General features: G+C 43.3%; 1 protein-coding gene across 1 annotated transcript in view; it reads right to left on the bottom strand.

Moving 5' to 3' along the window:
- The window catches only part of cacna2d2a (calcium channel, voltage-dependent, alpha 2/delta subunit 2a), a gene marked incomplete at its 5' end in the record, with an annotated part of 147,292 nt that overhangs the window by 44,826 nt on the left and 82,582 nt on the right, over window positions 1–19,884 (bottom strand). Inside the window, 2 exons of the mRNA XM_079266262.1 lie at window positions 3,962–4,006; window positions 19,485–19,544. Coding sequence (XP_079122388.1) covers window positions 3,962–4,006; window positions 19,485–19,544 — 105 coding nt within the window. The remainder of the gene's footprint in view (window positions 1–3,961; window positions 4,007–19,484; window positions 19,545–19,884) is intronic.

The raw sequence follows: 19,884 nt of genomic DNA on the forward strand, positions 1-19,884 counted from the left end.
TTACAGCATTCTGTCACCTCCCATCTTGTGGCTTTACAGTGCCCATCTGTGGCTCTGGTACAGACAGTCAAGCTCTCTGTCTGACTCACACATAGTCACACAGCATTTAAATTATGTTCAGCACAAAAATAGCAATTATTCCGCCTTCAGATTTTCGGTGGTTCTATAGTTTCCCTCTCATCAGAGAACAACAGCAGGTATCAGAGCAGACACATAACAGAGAGACTCATTGGTAACCAAGATGACCATCACAAACACATGAGGTGCCATACAAATTAACCCCAACTATAACTAGCAACAACCACCACTTAATTACGGTTCAGTCTCCCACCCATTCAAATTATAGCATATTTCATAACAGACCGTCTCCTCTCTCTTGCCTGTGATTGTTTAAACATAAAACGGTACGAATGCTGCATATTTCTAATCATGTTTTGCCACTTTTTCCGCTGCTCAGTGTGACCATTGTACATGATGAGAAAGCTTGACACACATATTGCATTAGGAAAGTGTCAGATATGAAAGAAAGCCAGAAGATAAAAGAGAACTGACATTTAAGCTTTTTTTTATCTTGATAAGTTATCAATGGAGTCCAATCTGTGCCTGTTCCCACAGGAGGAAGTGATTGTGGGATGTGAAAAGAAAATCGTAGATATAACTCCACTCTTCAGCTCAGTTTTATTGGCTGTTTCTGGATCAGATTTTAGCACGCATCCTGACAGCGCTCACTACAACCCTTAGAAAACAGCACTAAACTGAAACAAAAATCATATCTCTGATCATTCATCATGCATTCTGATGGCTAAAGAGACGATGTGCGACTGCAATCACGTTTCATTTTAATAAAGCAACTTGGGTTAATTGGATCTGACATGATAAAAGCTGTTTGTTTTTTGGAGAAATAAAATCAGAACTCCATGTCCACAGCAGAAATTGATTGATGGGCCAACTTTAATTGACTATTAAAATGCAATTACAAGCTGTTGTTGGGACAGGCAGGGGGTTAGTTGTGCTAAAGTCTCATTGAAAGTCAACATGAGGAACAACTATTGTTATGACAGCGACCAGCTCATGAGAGATATGACCACATAGAAACATGTTAGGACTGACAAACGTGTGCTGACGCACTCGGCAGTCAACTGATAAATGATTACTTCAATACCATTTGTCAACTAGTTGATTGAACATTGGCTTCATCAAATTAAACATTTAGTAAAAGCACTTTAGATTTTTCTTAACATGAAATTAGCAAACATTTTACTTAAAATGTCATGAATAACAATGGTAGACATTGAAATGCACGTGAACATTTGCAATACCTTTTCAAAAAACGAAAAGGCTGAGAAGTGATACAGCTTTAACACTTTTCTATATTTTTGGTATAACAAGTTGGAGTTGTTTCATTTTCCCTCAAAATGCTTCTTCTAATCACCAGACAGCTCAGCTGGAAGGTCGTGAGACAAGAACAACATATAACGCAAGTTAGACATGATTTTAGTTTTGTTAGTTTTAGTCTAGCAACCTGTTGACAAAAGGCTGTTTGCCTGTTGTTTGTAGTCTACACCTTTGGGACCTGATCTGAGGCTGCTAAACAGTGTTATTTCACCGCAGTGGTAAAAATAATCTCTTCCTGTTGTTCCAAATCCAATACGGCTGTTTTATTTCTTACTTCGTACAAGTTGGAGAAAAGAGGGAAGGACTGAGGCAGAACTAAACAGCGATGCAGCTTTCTATGCTAGAGATAAATATAAAAAATGGTGACTGTTTCCAGGTCACATCTGCCTTTTTGCTTCACAATAAAAATCATACAACTCTGAGAGTAATTTTAATGATATAAAGAATGCTGGCTTTTCAACAGCACTAACTGTGAGGTTGAGGTGTTTGTTTATCACTCAGGCTGACACAAATTCTGTCAATGTCGGGCAGGGAGGCTTTTTTTTTTTTTTCCTTCAGAAGAGCCCAATCATAATTAACCAAGGCAGTGTCTAATTAGGAGCTGAATAAATCCACGCAGGAAGGACTGATTGGTTCATTTTCCTCAACTATCCACCACCTGTTTTGCTCGATTCATTACCCAATTTGTTAATTTTATCTCCCACGTTCTCAAGGTTTAATTAAAGGCTGAAGAGGCCAGAGATGACAGTTTGAAGATTCTTTCATTCCCGCCTCCAGCCAACCAGGGGTAACCTCAAACATGTCACTTAAGACCCTGTGTGTGTGTGTGTGTGGGGGGGGGGGGGGGGTTATTTGAAAGACTGTCGGCACGAGTGAGATAGAGGGACAACAGCCTTTTAAACAAACAAGGAATCCTTACAAAAAAATAACATTACAATTAGTAAATAGCTGCTCTAACACACACACATTTAAGCCACTTAAAAACAGCAAAAATATCATTTTAAATTTGGAGTAAACATTAGAATAATCAGACCTGTAATTGATATACTTGTTGGGTGTCTTAGAAGTAAATTACTACCAAGGAACATGATTGACAACATGTTTCTGCCAGACGGATACGAGTATTGCGGTGAAAGTGGAATCATGCAGTCCAACGAATATTTGCATTTTGACTCTGCATGTGGGGGCTGATCTTGTCTGTAGTTTTAACCGACGGCTAATAAGACTTAAAAGTCCAAATACTGTGCAACTTGCAGACAACAGATGACAGTGCAGAAATGAAGCCATTACAGGACAATACAATCTGAATGTGTGATTAATACAAAGAACCCATACGTGGCTGGTAGGTTCAATTAAATGCGCTTCAAACATGCTTTGGCACACGGACAGTTTTAAAAATCCCATTGCACTTTCATATCAAGGGTACAGTGACAAGAGGATAAATTACAGGGTATAGAGTACAGGATAGGGAACAGAGGAGACAAGCCTTGAATAAGAGAGCCCGAGAATCACTCACCTTTCTTCAAACATGGATTATTATCATATCTCGCGGATAGTGCAGAACAGTACATGGTATATTTATTTCTCTCCAGTCGTAAGGCCTTAATTGAAAGGGGTCATGGTGGGTGGGATCAAGATTCAGATATGGGAGTACTGGTGGGCGACTGTCGGGGCTGACTGACCTCCGCCACTGGCGTTGGGTGGTTGTGGGGTTGGTGAAGTGCGGGTCAGGGGTGTGTCACTGGCTCGACCTCAGTGTGCCATGTTAATGATGACTGATGTTCTCCAATTAGATGTGCTGACAGGCCCTAAAGCGCCGTGTCATTAATCACAGGAGTGGCGTGCACAAAGAGAAAATCACACCGTGATTTATTGCTCCTCCGCCTCACTCTCTTCCGCTCTCTATCGCACTGTCCCCATCTTTTGTGCTTTGGTGATCTAGGGGGTATTCTTGCACTCGTCTTCGAAACTTAATCAATCAGCGGGCACGGGCTCCGAGCGTGACCTATCCTACGGAGGAACTGCAGCCGGTGTGGTGGCGTGGTGAGACCAAACGACAGTGACTTGCAGGGCTTTTCTGGAGGAAACTGCGGCACCCAGCCTGCAGGTTGTTTCATCAATGTCATTCATATTCTTCAGCATGATTGAAATGGCGTCCATGTGCATGAAAGTGCGATATGACCCGTGTTTTGGAGCAGAGGTCTAACAAAACCCGCAGTTCCGCTCCGTAGTCGACACATTTAGAGTCCATGGGGAGGGAGAAAACTCTGGAAATAAAGACTGGGGGAGGACAGCTGAAGCCACTGTCACATGCACGTCGGCCTGCCCCTGCTCTGTCACACCAACTCACCATGAAGCAGTGTCCCCTCACTAACACACACAGACATCCCAGGGGCCTGTGAGCGGGGGGGGGGGGGAAGGGGGCATCAACACCGAGGAGGCCAGGGTAGAGACAGGGTGGGGTTGCAGGAAAGGTTGGCAAGGGCGGGTAGTGGAGCGGGTAGGATTTGGGGTTTGAGGCAGGCAGACGGGGGGCCGGGGGGGGAGCAGTCCGTACTGTACTCACATAGTCTGAATCCGCTTTGGAATCGTAGTATGAAATGGCATTCTCCTGTGCAGAAAAGAAAAGTGAAAAGGCAGGTGATGAGAGAAGATATAGCAGCGTCTATATCAGACCCGACCCCTCGCGGGGGTAAGCTAGAGAGAGTCAAGGTTATATTCAATCACACTGTTCAGCATGAGAATATAATCAGCATCACAGAACACAGGAGAAGTAGTGTGATGTGGAATGGCAGTTATGGGAAGGTGAGCAGATAGCCGAATGTATCTGGTGCAATGCTTTGGTTAACAAGATGCAATGTTAGTGGCACATGTTCGAACGTGTGTTAAAAACACAGTTGGAACATTTTGTGTTGTGGAGAACTTAAAAATAATGTGTGTGAGCTCAATTTGCAATGACAGAAGAATAAACTCCAAATACTACTCTCTCCGGGAGTCTTACCGACCTCAACTGGCTGTGTTTTCAGTCAAGGAAAACAGCTCTCACAAAAGGAGAGAAACAAAAGAAAAAAAAAGAATAAGGAAAATGTAAATGTATGCAATTTTGATGCACTATTTTTGCTTTAATTACAGACTGAAATTGCCAGTCACAAGACGTAGCCCCGGATTCAACCTTTCACCATTAAGCTCCCCGCATTTAAACCGAGCAGAGAACCCAAACCCAGGCTGTTAGCCTCCTCTCTTTCTCCTCAGAACTGGCGTCCTTATCTCCCGTAGAGGCAGTCGTGAGGGCGGGCAGGGGTTGCATGCAGCGAGTGGCGTCCGTGGGGCCTGCCTCATTATCATGAGGAGGCTGGCTGAGGGCGCGCTCTCAAGGGCACCACAGTGACTGAGTCGCCCTCACTGTGGTCTGTTCTGTGGTCATGATCTGATGAGGGAGGGCGCCTGACCGAGAAAGAGAGAGTCTACTGTACAGGTAAGCGTGACTCTTATACACACAACTTACTCAGTCTTTTCTCAATTTCCGTTTGTCTCTTGCTTGCTTTCACCGTTTTGCTCATCACTGTCTTTATTACATTACTTTATCTCTCTCCTGCACACATGCTGCGGCCTGTGTTTGTTTAACTTGTACAGCATCTATATGCACAAGTGTTCTCTTCCTCTGCCAGCCCCCACCTTTCTCTTCAGCATTAGAGCCTCTCCACACACCACGACCGGGGTCTTGGCCGGCCTCCAGTGCTAATCAGAGAGTCAGTCATCAGCTCGGCTCAGTCCCTAACAACCCACCAAAGAAACACAGTATGATCAAAACTCACACTGACACCAAACACCGGGCGGACCAGCCTGGACGCAGCCTGTGTCTTTTGGTAATGAGCGTGGACAAGATCGTGTAGGAGCAGAATCTGCCCCCCCCCCGACAAATCTCCTCAACTTACCAGCAGTCGCGCTGCCTCCACAGTCAGGAGTGAGGACGGAAGGAGAGGAGCTGAGGGATCAGAGGGGATCGTTCAGGGAGCACATTGGGTTAAGGTGGAGGGTTAGGATGGAGGCTGAGGTCAGGGTGATATGAACGGATGAATTGAGAGGAGAGAGATGGGTGGTGGTGGTGGTGGGTGCAGTGGGGAAAGAGCTGCCAGGGCTAAAAATAGCCTGTGCCTCTGCAGAGAGAGAAGAGAACGAGAGCGAGCGAGACTGTGGCAGAGCGACGGTGTTGTTGTGTCTGCCAGCAGGATTGATCTGGAGCCCAGTCCTGCTTAGACTAGTCCCTCGCTTCTGAAGAGTTTACTCTCACTACTGCGGCATTACAACTCATTATTCAGGACTGCTTCCTGTAAATAAACGCAGAGCTCCTCGAACCCGAGGGACACCGTCCAGCAGCTTCACTAAAACTAATAATACACCCAAAGAAACGTACCACACATTACTGAGGAGAGAGTTTAGCAAGAGATCCAACACTGTAGCTCCCTTGCTAACACTTCATTCTTGCACATTGTTATTTCGTACCTTATTACTTATTTTTATTGCAAATAATACTTATATGCAGTGTTATGTGATAAATCAAAGGAAAAACCTGAATACATGAGCAGAGAAACATCCATAATGAAGGCAGATGCTTCCATGCAGGGCACAAGAGTCCCCGGATGGTTTGATGAGTACAGAAATGATGAGAATAATGTTCCGTATGTTCTCCCTCCAGCAGAGTTCCGCAGACATGTAGATCTTTTACAAAGGAGCATTGAAGTCTGGGGAGTTATGATGGCGCCAAACAACTTTCGCAGACATTTTATGTTATTTGCTTTTCATCCGTCACCCACCTGTCATTGGTGTAATGTCTGTTTCACAGCTGGAAAGCTGTGTTTACAAGACTACACCCTCACATATCAGGTAGGAAGTTATTGTGAAAAGCAATGACATTTACTGGATTGAAAATAGTATTCATTACAATACACAGTACTACTAAGGGAAATAATAATCTCTTTCTGACCATTGCAGTCATATACCAAAATTGTACTTTTTATATTGTTTGTATGTTGTTGCATTTCGCAATATGATGAAAATAAGACCTCTAAACACAATAACACAAGTATTTAGAGTTACACCGATCCTACTCATGAACGCAACAACCTCTGCCTCCAGTCACACACTCTGACACCACACGGACATGCACAGAAGAGGTGGCTCCACGTGGACGAGTCCTAGGCCACCATGACCCTCTGAGCAGCCCCCAGGGGTGGCATGGCCATCTGCTGCGGCTGGTCACAGCAGGTCTCTATGGGCTCAGGGTTAAACACACATCTGATACAGCCAAGCCAGCAATTATCCCACATTCATCTCTCTCCGAGCTCCACCCTGCTATTGCAGACATACACATATATCATGCATAACTGCATGCTCACAGACACTCATATACGACATGTACACACTTGTGAATGTACACGGCGCGAGGTGTATGCGCTCACACACCACATACACGCAAAGACACATACAAAGTCTGAGAAATTCCCACTGACACAAAGTGCTATCAGTAAATTAAATCTATCATGCTGAGTGGACCAACAAATTCCAAACAGGAGACAAACACTGAGGTCAGGTGATGATCTCCAGCCCCTCCCTTACATCAAATCTTCCTCCGCTCATCTCCTTCGCTCTCCTCCTCGGCCTTATCTCGATCTGCTTCCTCTCTCCTCCGTTTGCCACATCTCTCCTCCTCCACCCGGCCTTGTCTTATCTTCATCTTTCCCAATCTCTCTATCCTCAATACCAGCCTCCTCTCACCGATTTCAGCAAAAGCAGCGGCGCGTAGGTTAGATGCCTACTGTTGCTATAGAAACCGCCCCTCTGCTCTAGATTACAATGTGACTTTGTCTCCTCGCCAGGGCTACAATGTCTGCTCGCTTTTTATGTCTGACCAGATACATGCATGCCTATCTTTTGTTTGCCTGTACGCCTGTCACTCTGTCAGACGACGAGGCTGTTCTTCTGCCAGCGTGTTGTCTTGTCATCGCTACATGCTGTTATTTTAATGTCATCCATTGCTTGTAGTTACACATTTAAACTTCAAAATCTCCTCTCCAATGAAGGTCGGAGCCTTTACAGCCCAGACATTTCATCATATGTGAAGAGGACCGTGACAGATGATTTATCCGGTAACGCACAGGGTAACAATACGAGTTGAAAAATGGCCGGTACATAAAGGTTGTCATATGTAGCGGTACATGTAAATGACGGAGTGTGGGTGCTGGGGCTAAATCTTTTGAATTTGAAGGTGTGAGCTGTCTCGATGGACTGGCTGAGACAGGTTGACATTTGAGTGCGAGACAAGCGCTCCATCATGGGTGGGGACAGATTACAGTCATATTCATATCTCCTCTGGACACCTGCTAATGATTTTATAATTACAGAACACACTCTGTGCCTCCGCCGTGCCCTGGGGTGTGCACACAAGCACGCAGAAACACACACGCACACACACACTGCACCCCTCTCCTGGCCTCGATAGTCTAGCAATCATTCGTAGCCCCAGTTTCCCTAATGGAAGCTGACATTATATCAAACACAATAAAGGATTTCATTTACTGCTCTTCATTAACCCACACACATCAGCCTGTAAGGTACATACCGACACACAAACTCTCTCTCTCTCACACGCACACACACACACACACACACACACACACACACACACACACACACACACACACACACACACACACACACACACACACACACACACACACACACACACACACACAGCTCACTTAATGTGAGAATGCAACCATAAAGGAGGAAAAACGAAACAATGTGATTTTGCTGCAGGGAAGAACTGCTTACGTAAAGTTTGAAGCTAACGTGTTATGAAGCTATACGTTCTAACTCCTTTTCTTATCTCCCCCACTCAAGTCTCTCCTCGTGTCTCTACCTATCTCTCCCTCTGTCTTTCTATTTCCACAGCATCCTTACATCCCATCTCTACATGTCGGATGGGAAGGAACTGAAGACATTCGAACGAGATAAACACTCGGCAATATTGGCTTGTGAGACCTCTCCGGTAAGAGGCAATGAAATCCTTCAGGCTACGCACAACACACAGGTGCATTAAATGACTGACATCCAATTTCATCAGGAGAATGAAATTTAAAGGAAATATATGCACAAGGGCATTCATCCTTGACTGGGTTTGGGCATATTGCTTATTCACAGAAATTTGAAAGAAATGATTTATACTTGTACCTAAATTGTACCTGAATTAAATGTGGGATCCAGCAGCTAGAAGGTCCAAATCGAGTTGCTAATCTTTAACTTTGTTGCTCTCCAGACAGCAGTCAAATACCGCTCTCGGATACTGTTCTGTGGGCAAGTATCACATGCATGCGCCTGGTTTTTATGTGCACAGGTTTTGAGAGTAATTAAACAGGCATGTTAAAGTAACGAGAATCATTATGTATGGAACAATTACTTCACATAATAAGAATTACCCGGGATATTAAATTTAGTATCGTCTCTGTAAAGGTTCTCGTTTTTACAGGTCACTGAATTTAGTCACACATTCAAGAGGATTCATCAATTTGGAACTGATTGACGAAAATATCATCTCGACCAAACAAGTCCAATTGCTTTAAATTAAGGAGTCTACATTTCGTCATGCAAAACTAGAAGTGTTCCTTGTTAAGACAAGGAGAGTACTCTTTTAACAAAATATTATAGTATACACTGAATGTATTACATTATTCATCTTTTTTAGGTGCTTATTTTATAATGTAATACTTTTTGTTATAATGTATTCATTTATTACTTAATGCACAAAACTGTTAAGTTATGCGCTCATGGTTTTCTTACATTATATGCTGATGATTACATTATGAGCATTATTACATTACAAGTTATTACATTTTGTGTTGCTACACTTAATCAACTTCAGACCTAAATTCGGCCATTAAAACTCCTGTATCTCCCTTATTTAAATGATGTTCATTATCATTGTTCAGGTAAATAAAGTCATCTGGCAACAATTAGGAAATAAAACAAGAATATGAACAATTCAAAAGCTAAATAGAGCAACAGAATTACATCCAACTATTAAATAAACTGTTTTATTTACTTTTATAGTAAATAGTATCTTTGAACACAACTTGTTGCAGTTGGTTCTTGTGAGTCACTGCTTTTGCCTTCGTAGTGTTGTTTTGTTCTGTTACCAATATGCCTCTTCATAATGTCAAGTCAATAAAGAGCCAACCAGAAAAATGGAAATGAAAACTGTTCGCCTGGAAGAGAGAGAGACAGAGAGAGAGAGAGAGAGAGAGAAAGCTATTGAGCTCGAGTGAAACTCAGATAAAGGAGTGCATGACGGAGGCCTTGGGCGCGGCTGCCTCTCTCTCTCTCCCTCCCTCTCTCTCTCTCGCTCTCTCTCTCTCTCCCTCCCTCTCTCTCTCTCCCTCCCTCTCTCTTGCTCGCTCATTGGCATGCTCTGCATCTCCAGGCTTTCAAGCGATTAGGGAGCTTCTGAGACCATTGCGTCCAAGCATAGCTCCATGCAGATGTTCATTTGTATGCCAATAAACAAATGTGCCCCCAGATTAAAGCTCCAATACACAGGGCAAATTCAGCAAAGTAAATGACATTCTCCATGCACATCTCATCAATGTCTTGCTATACTCATCAGACAGGGCGTTGTGCCCCTTAACTGCACACTCACTTCAAAGACTCACAAAGATGGGCAGCAACCCAAGAGATAGAAGAGGGCGTAAAGGAGCAGAGAAAAAGGCAGGACAATTAAGAGAGAAACATAACTGAAAGAAATATTAAGGTTGCGTATTCCATGGTTACATTTCATGCCCCCAATTTCACCCATGAATCTGCAATTTCTGCTCTCTAAATCTCTCTGTAAACATCCTGCAGGTCAGATAATCCTACATTTCTCTTCTTTTCCTTCCTCCCTCCCTTTTTGTCTCACTCTTTCTTTCAGAGTCTGACACGTCCCCTTGGTAAAAGCAGTTGTATCAGTCTGTGAATATTCCAATCCTCCGATAGCGAAAGAAGGCTTTGTCTTGCTGCGCTCTGGGTAATGCTGCTCTCCATTGTTGGCTGACAGGGCTCCATTGAGGAGCAGGTTTAAACGCTGATAGCATCACCACACTGCATGGACACAGTGCCAGATAAAAAAGCCTATCCAACACGACACACGCATGCCAACACCTCCCAAACAAGCCCCCAATCTGATCAACAGAGGGGAAGCAGAAAAGAGGTGCTGTAACACCAAATGAAGACAAATAAGATAAACAGGCCATGGCAATATTAACGCTATCATTGGATTCCAGAGGGATTTGATAAAGCAAATGCAATTATCCACGTCTGACAGTTTTTACAGCATCTGTAGCCGGGGTGACCGATCACAAACAAACTGGTACTCAGTCCTTGTCCAATCACACTGCCGCCTGGTCTGACACTGGAGCTCCACATACATGCCTGTGAAATGTTTCCAGGTTCCATTTTTCCTAGAGGGTTGAATACAGCTTTTCATTTTACTGAAGTTTTTCAACAATTCTACCACTGCAAGTCCATAGAGTCCTGAGAAGTCGCCACCCCCTCTTTACATGCTGGCTGAGAGCGGCCAATCAACAATCAACGCCGACCAAAGGAAGCATGTTATTTTTGACCCCGTAATCATTTCCATCAGATGCCTTGCTGTCCCTCACAGTGATTCGAACATTCAAATGACAAAGGGAAGCCTGCTTTAACATATCTGCGGACAGGCACCAAGGACAACAGGGACAGACGGAGTAAACACTATAACCAGAGCAGACATCTCCGCTACAGCAAAACCAGCCTGTCACCACTCACAGCATCACGACCTGCCCGCTCACACGCATCTCTTTCCTGGAACACCTTGGTAGGCTGGAACACAAATAAGCCTCGGACGTGGAATATAACGTTTTTAATTCTGCAGACATTACTATTAATTGGACCGAGATAGATGACTCAGTGTTACATTCGATTTCTGATAATAGTGAAAAAGGGGGTTTAAGGCACAGGCCATGAACCACATTATCTGCCCTCAAGCTGGGGACCACTGCTATTGTTGTTGTCATGTGATTGCCCATCTCTTTCTCGCCCCTAATATCTACTGTGAACTCTAACAAAAGGCACAACATGGCTACAACTAATGTTTAATGATTCATTTTCTGTAAATAAACAAAATCAATGTATCACTCAATGATTTACGCTATCAGCTTCAAGACAATGTGTGTCGATGTCTACATGAGAATTTATTGAAATACAGTCAACAATAAATACAATACCATAAACAAATCAGTCCATTTTGCTTTCTGCTTTGACCAGAAGGGCCTTAAAAATAACATTTCATGGGTGTTGGCCATGTGTGGAAAGGGGAAAATCGAAGTTCGCTGGATTTCTCTCACTATTGATTCCCATCTCCTGTGAGGCAGGGGGATCGATCGGTGGGATTTAGACACGGAGGCCACTCTCTCAACCCTCCTGGCTAGCATGCTGCATCACAGGATGGCCAATCTGCTGCTGATTGAAGGCTTACTGACACACCTGAACTTTTATTCTTCTCCGCGCTCTTTTTATCTGAGCGTTTCTCATTACCTGCCCCGTACTTCGGTGATTCTTCCATTCTGAGTCATTTTAGACTTTGCCAATCTCCCCCTACTCGAAAGTAGAGCAGCGTAAGTTTTCAAGAGGCCTCCCTTGAAGCAGCAGAGTAACATTAGGCGTGAGATGTGGAGAAACAGAAGGAGCGGTAGACAAAAAAAGAGCTGGAGAAGGTAAGAAAAAAGAAATAAAACCGACACGAGGACATTTCTACCTTGGAGAGCACCACTTAAGCAAATTACAATGGTCTGCAATCAAGAAGCTGAAATTACTAAACTACTGGGTCACCACAGCAACCAAACGCCTCATCAAAGCTGTGAGCAGAGCAGCAGTCGATAGAAAGTAAGAGGAGGCGCCGGGAGAGGAGAGCTCAGGAGGAGGGGGAAGCTGCAGTCCAGTTTAAGGTAAAGTCTGTATTGACATAATACTAATCAATCGATTGATCAAATCATGAGTCAAATCAGACTCATAGCCTTCTCATTTTTGTGTTGGCCTCCTTTACAGATGCGTTTCAGTGTTGAGTATAGAGCTCGATCCAGTTTCTGAGGCATCCACACCATCAGATACATTTGAGAGGGAGGAAACTCTGCTGCATGTATACTGTAGGAATTTTTCTACACGTAGCCGCTCCTCATTTCCCGCTCCTCATTTCCCTTCCAGTGGCGAGCAGATGGAAGTCCGCTCCATGGCTCAGGATTCAGTGATAACACTGTTTACGAGTTCCATTACGTGCTCGGCAGGCTGTAAGCAGTCTGTCTCAGCGCAGCCATAAGGAAGAGGAAATAAAACTGCTCACAATGAAAACAGATGCAGTTTATTTGTGATTATACCGCATGGCTCTGCTCCGTGTTTGAAATAAGCACTGTGTATTATTTTTAAAGGGCTCACATAATGCTATATTTCCAACCTCCTCCTCTAGGGCCGACGCTGTGTAGATCCTTTTCAGTTTTGGTAGCTGTGGTGCTGACACGTGATGGTTGGCAAAATCAATTGTATTTTTACTTCTGCTTTAAAAATGAGCGACAGATATTCAGTTCAGGTCATACAGAACACGGTCAGTGATGAACATGATGGTCAGTGCAAAAAAACAACAACCCTAAACCAATATGAATCACTTGCAGATTAAACACCGCTACCTTGCCAATTACTCCCGTATTCATCCATTTGGTTCAGTTCAACTAATGACAGTGGGGGGAAGACAAAATGTCCCAATTTAGCAGGAAAACATTTGCTGACAAATACTAAAATGCATTTGCTTGGACCAATGGTCAATTGCCATGTGTTTTAGTGAACCCAGTGAGACATGAAAACAGGACTTTAGCAACTTCTCCAAATGACAAAAAAGGAGGAATTATGTAAAAAAAAAGTTGTTGATGTTGAGAGTGGAGCGAGATGAAACAAAACCTCTTCCTTTCTGTCTATTTCACCAGAATCTGAATTCAAATCTGTCAAAGGCAGCCCTCATAAGACTAATGTATTCTGTGTCTAATGGAGCTGGTAGCTTCGAGGGCTGGGCTGAGAGTCGCCACAATGATTCTCACTCATTTCGTCTGAAGCGCCAATTATCTCAAATAGAGGCATTATGAAAGGAGCCGAACTTGGTCAAGTGAACAAACCCTTGCAACTCTACCTCTAGCACTTAAGGTCATGTTGCACCTCTGAGGGAACCTATTGGGACTTAAGTGCAGTAAATGTGGCTGTAATGCTAAATGTCTGCAATCAATGCCCACTGAAGAATTAACAGTATATAATTCAAAATAATTGGCAGAATATGAATGAGAAATGTAAAGGCAGTTAGCAGTGAAACACTGTGTACTGCACACTATGTACCATGTGAAAACTATTTTTAGGTGTTACAAAATGTATAAAATGTACATACATGAGCAAGAAAGTGGTCACATGAATACTACTGTTATGTATGAGTGTGGGTGGCTGAGTGGAGATGAAGAGAGAAAGAGGCAGAGGGAGAAGAAGAGAAAGAAAAGGAGAGATTGTGTTGTCCTATGATGAAAGGCTTGATTGATTAGAGAGTGATGATTGCAGTAAATGGCCTGGAAGATGGTTCCATCTCTGTTTCCCGTTTTCTCCGTCTCTTATGCCTTCTTCCCTCAGTCACTTGCTTTCTCACTTACACCTCTCTCTCCCTCCGTGCCTCTCTTTGTCACCCCCTCTCCCTGGTTTCATCATGGCAACCCATCAACAGAGTGCCTCTCTCTCCCCTAATGGCACCGCTATTAGCACTAATGCATTTCAAACGTACAGCAGCTGCCACATCACAATCTGATGGAAAGTACAGGTCTTCCTGCGATCTCCACAATCTCTGTTCTTTCTTTCATCCAATCTTGTGTCTCTGGTCCAACGTGTTGCACTTCATGTCAACCCTCTGTCAGCTAAGCAACAGCGGCCATCATCTGTAGCCAGTATGACGAGAGATGAGTGGGTGAACAACTGATTGATGATAATGTAGCTGATAACATATTGTTGATCTTGTAATTAGTTTGAAAATGATGCTGTCCAGTAACAATTTTCCATTTTGTAAAATTTGCAGAACTGGAATCATTTAAAAAAGCTGCCAATTTACTGAGACTAAAAAATACTAGTTGATGCCATTTGTATCCCTCTTTGTGTAGTTTGGAGGAATAGTATGCTGAAGGGTGGAATTATCCAACTTCAGCTTAATTACTAAATATTTATTGGATCAAAGGCAACTCTGTGTAAAGATAGGGAAATGCATCTTTCAGCCTGCAATAAATAATTTTCTGGCCACTTGACGGCAGCAGAAACGAGCTGCGAACACAACACTGTGACATAATCACATTTATAAGGTCAATATAAGCAAACAAAGAGCAACATTAGCTCTCATTTGGAGTTGTGTTTCTGGCCACCTGATGAATAATAGTCAACAATTTACTCTCCATTGTGTTTGGTCTCCAGCAGCCCCTGAGAGAAATATCTGTCTCTGTTGCGACTAAAAGCTCTACTATGTTCACAGGTCAATTGTAGGCTCTTAAAACCTGCCTGCTGCGGCAAAACAAGATGCAATGAGAGCCATGAGAATGAACAAAAACAGTAAAGTTGCAGATGAAAAATCTAAAAAAAAAGTGCTGAAATATCAAATACGAATTACAGGTGCTTTAAAGTTTTCCAAAGATGGATGCATAGCCAAAAATAAACTACTTTGTCAACTCACATATTGCTAGTTACTAGTTTCACTAATCAAGCTAATTTGCATGTTTGAGTGTAGTTTATGGTGTAACAGAATTGCTGAATACAGTAGTATAGAGTATTGCTGATGATTATGTAATCGTGGGGATATTGTTTGTTCTGTCCTTGATTTATGAACCGTAGGCTCACATTACAAAGGATTAAACCCTCAGCATCAGTCACTGTCTCTGAACCCACACACATGCATGAGTTAAGCTAAACTAAGCCAAGCTTACCATCTATCATAGATTCAAACTGCATGCACATTAAAGAGGCATCTGTAAAACTCCTCAGGTGTCTCTTTAAACAATGAACGGCGACCCGCTTTACCAGAGAATCCATAAGATTCTGTAAATGCATTTGTGAGTCATAACTCCGTTTTGATCACTGAGAAAAATACATCTCCAAATATATATTAACTGATAGATTAACTGTCATTAACTGTATCCATCGGGACATTCATTATTATTGTTGTTATATTATTTATTATTAGGTTTTATTATTTAAAAAGCTGAATGGATTCTAGGGATGTACTGATTGTGAAATTCAGAGCCGATACAGATGTTTAAAATAATAATTTGTTGTGGTTTTTTATACCCCTATGTTTTCCAGGAAAACAAAAAATAAAACTTAACTGCTGAAACTGAACTGTATATTTTGAGGAGCTCGTAGTCCCTTGAGAGGATGCTGTGCAGAAATCCTTTGAAAGAAAGAAACTGCGATGCAACGCTTGCAGCGGAGGCAGAACACCGGGGTTGGAGAGCAAAGACCAAAGAACTGCCCAGAAGAAGTTGGATGTTGGAGATTCCTGTCAAGATCAACTGTAAGACGGATGAGGGACCTGGGGATGAGCGGACAAGCCCTTTGCCATGTCAGCAAAGAAATATCAGGGGTAGCAGAGCAGAGTAGCCATTGGCTCTGGCTGGGGATGAAAGACCCCATTTTGTCTCCCAATAAAGGATAGGCAGATGTAGAGGGCGGTGGTTCTGTAACGCCAGAACGCCTTTCTCAACACTTGAGTAGCGCAGATCAGTGAGCCTACCATCACCACTGGGAGCATGACAATTTAAGAGTTGGCACTTTGGATTCTAACATCACGTATATTTGAAAGCATCCTCCAGTAACTGCCTTGAATAGTCAATCAAGTCAGTTGAATGAAGTCAAGCGAACAGAGTCTCACCATAGTTCGCAGGACATCAGCACCGCTGATGAAGGAAATGTATGGAGACAGAGGAAGGTCTTTCCAGACTTTCTTTTTTCTTTTTCTTCAAGGACCACTACAAGTTCATGAAATCAATTTTCCCCAAAGAAAAGGGAGGAAACCTGAAGTCATCAAGGCCAGAGCTTGACGAGTATCTGTAAAGAATGCATGCGTATGATAGAGGCCAGTGCAAACAGCTCATCGGATATCCCACCAAACGAACAACCGGATCACCAGATGGATGTCAATCCTTCAAAGTGGAGGGAAGTGGAACAGGCAGTTACGTATCGACGTTACAAGAGTCCTCCTGGTGTTTTTTGCTTTCAGTGCAGACTAAAAAGTGTGGCCTGGGAGAAGGGAATCATACCCAAAGCATGAAACAGAGTAGGAGGAGTCCTGATTCCGAAAGAGAAGGAATCCACGGATATCAGCCGAATGGTTCACTTCACTTTGGCTGGTTGACTGTGATAACGCAATTTTATTTTTGTAAATGTGTGTTTCTGTAAAATATTGTCTGTAAGTGTAGACCTTCTTGCTGTAGATGTGTGTTGTTGCACTTTGGTTTCCTCTCTGGAAAAGCTACATTTAGATATGACCTAAACATTATAAACCTCAGGTTCTGGGTCAAAGCCATGGGACCGAAGTCAAGTTGTTTCATAACCTCTTTATGAAATAGAAAAAATAGAAATGAGTGATATGCAGAAAGGTCTCACAGAGCTCTGCTTTTTATCTCCCAATTTTCAGTCTACCAAACAGAAGAGTTTTAATATTTGGCTCTGAGGTTGTTCTACCTCCTCCCGAGAATTGCAAAGCAGCAATGAAATGAGTGCGTCGCCTTGGGATGACTCTGTTGCCAACACAATAGTCGAGTGTCACAGAGGGATGGGCACCTGACCTTGAGAAATCAGCGGCAATCCAACACTTTAATGTCCATTTCACACACCATTTCATGCCAATGGATTTAAAACCCTGAACGACCATCACAACAGTTGTTACGATCAACATTGTGACATCCCTAATGTCCGTCAGTCGGGCTGGTCAGAAAACTGGCTCTGCAGTCAGCAAAGGAAAAGCTTGAATGTGTGTGTGTGCGTGTGCGAGAGAGAGCGGGGGGGAGAGTGAGGTCTTCCCATTGCTACGGTAACAGCTGTGATGGCAGCCGCTATGAGGAACAGGCGTATCATTGAGTTTCTATGATGTCACCAGTTTGGCGAGGCGAGCAGATGGGCTGGGCCAGGTACTGAACCTGCCGTTAATAAACACACGCAAATAAATACCAGCTCGCCGATAAACAAAAACAACCACACACACACACACACACACACACGCACACACACACACACACACACACCGTCACCCACTCAGAAATTCTATCAAAACGCACCATCACTCATGCATAAACACCTATTCTCTTCATTTGACAGACTGCTCCACCCGCTCGTTTAAGATGCAACGCATTTCTCCTAATATGCCCAAAGAGCATGCTAATCTAATTAGAGTGTCAGTCAGCAGAGTGCTCACCTAAAGATAAATTGGGAAAGCACAAAATCTACAAACAGGAAGAAATCTCCTTGCAAGGATGTGGCATATCTACCTCCACTACTCCCCCCCCCCCCCCCCAACCCCCACCTATTTGTGAGGTTTTTTTTATGGTTTCACAGTCGTCCCTGCTGGGATTCATTACCTGGCCTAATTATAAAGGCAAATGAAATCAGCTCCAATACATTATTAATAGAGGAGAACCATTAGGATTATTTTGCAGCATTTGCAAAACTATGATATATTCCAACTGTTTTCATGCCTGATTAAAGACACATACAGATAACAAAAGAGCTATATGAATGTGATGGAGGCGCAGAGGGTAAGGGTGGGTGTGAGGCTGGTGGCTGGACAGAGAGAAAAAAGAAAAACAGAAAGAAGGCAAAGAGGGAGATAGTGCTTTTGGCTTGGGCGATTGGATTAAAGAGAATGCTTTTCCACTTGAGGAGGTATTGATGCCATTGTGACACGCACATTGGTGGGTGTCACACCATATTGGATGCAGCTACTTATGAACAGGTGTGCTGTGTGTGGTCACTGTGACCCAGGCTCCACTTCCTGCATGGCTGGCGACACATCCGATCGAGGTGCATCAGAGCCGGCAGAGGCAGGCATCAACTTCTCTCCGGCCTAAGATGAAGAGACAGCCGCACTGCAGCTCCCTCCCTCGGACCAGCGGGGAGGGAAGGGTGCAGCCCAGCCACCCGAAGACTACAGCTCCAGAGAGTAAGCAACCATGAATAAAAATGGACTTTGCAGGGAAGTAGGCCTCATAATTATTCGTATTAAATCAGTTAAAACCTTTTCTCAAATATCCCCAGGAGGCGCTGGGTTAAAAATCCATTTGTGGGAAGTGTACCATGACAGCGAGCTCGTCTCCCTGGAGACAGAGGATATGACAGTAGGGATTGTGCATGTGTATCTGTCGGGTGAGGCTATATATATATATATATATATATATATATATGTGTGTGCATGTGTGCATGTGTATCTGTCGGGTGAGGCTATATATATATATATATATATATATATATGTGTGTATGTGTGCATGTGCATCAGTATGCATGCATGTTCATGGGGCATTTGAGTGTTTGCAAATTTGAGAGTCAGTGGAGCACGCAAGCTCCCAAACACACCGTCAAACACACAGACCAGAGTAAAACCATTTCTCCTTTTTTGTTTTTGATTTCAAGAGCGGATCTCTTGTGTTTTAAAGGTCAGCTGCACAAGAATACAATGTTCAACTTGCTGCATCCTGTGAAACAAAACAGACAGAAGGCTCTTAGATAATACTGACAACCATTAAAATAACAACTCCAAGAGTAAGCAATTATGATGTGCGTGCGTACATGTAGGACTGTGTTTGTGTGTCGTTTCCACTTGTATAAAATGAGGCTTTATTCCCACATTGTCTCTGTGATGCTGATCACATTGTCATTAAAGAGTTACAAATAAAATAGCCTGGAAAGGAAAAGGAAAAAAAGAAGGAAGAGGTCTCGGAGAAGGAGGGAGAGGATTGGGTGTCCTACTTTACCGTCACACCGTCTTGCCATACATGCTCCTTCTGAAGCTGCTCCGCCTCCCTGGCCAGTTTCTACAAGGAAACACAGAAAACAGAGTGTGTGTCAGACGTAAACAGGACATTGATTTGTGTGTATGTCTGTGCATGTGTGAGAGAGAGACAGACAAACAGATGGGAATATGGTGGTGACCTTGTTCCCTATAAAAACGGGTACAGCTGTAAATTAGCTGGATAATTCAGAGGATTAGGGAGCGCCAAACCAAAAAACACTGTCCTCCTTAATCAGTCCAAATTGCAGTATTGCACCACAAGCCAACAACGGCTTGTACACTGCCACTATACATCAGCTACACACACAATTGTTAAATGTTTTGAGAAGCTGCGAATTGTTTCTCAAAATTGGCTTTGGTTG

Source organism: Melanostigma gelatinosum (assembly GCF_949748355.1).
Source record: "Melanostigma gelatinosum genome assembly, chromosome: 3".
Lineage (NCBI taxonomy): Eukaryota > Metazoa > Chordata > Actinopteri > Perciformes > Zoarcidae > Melanostigma > Melanostigma gelatinosum.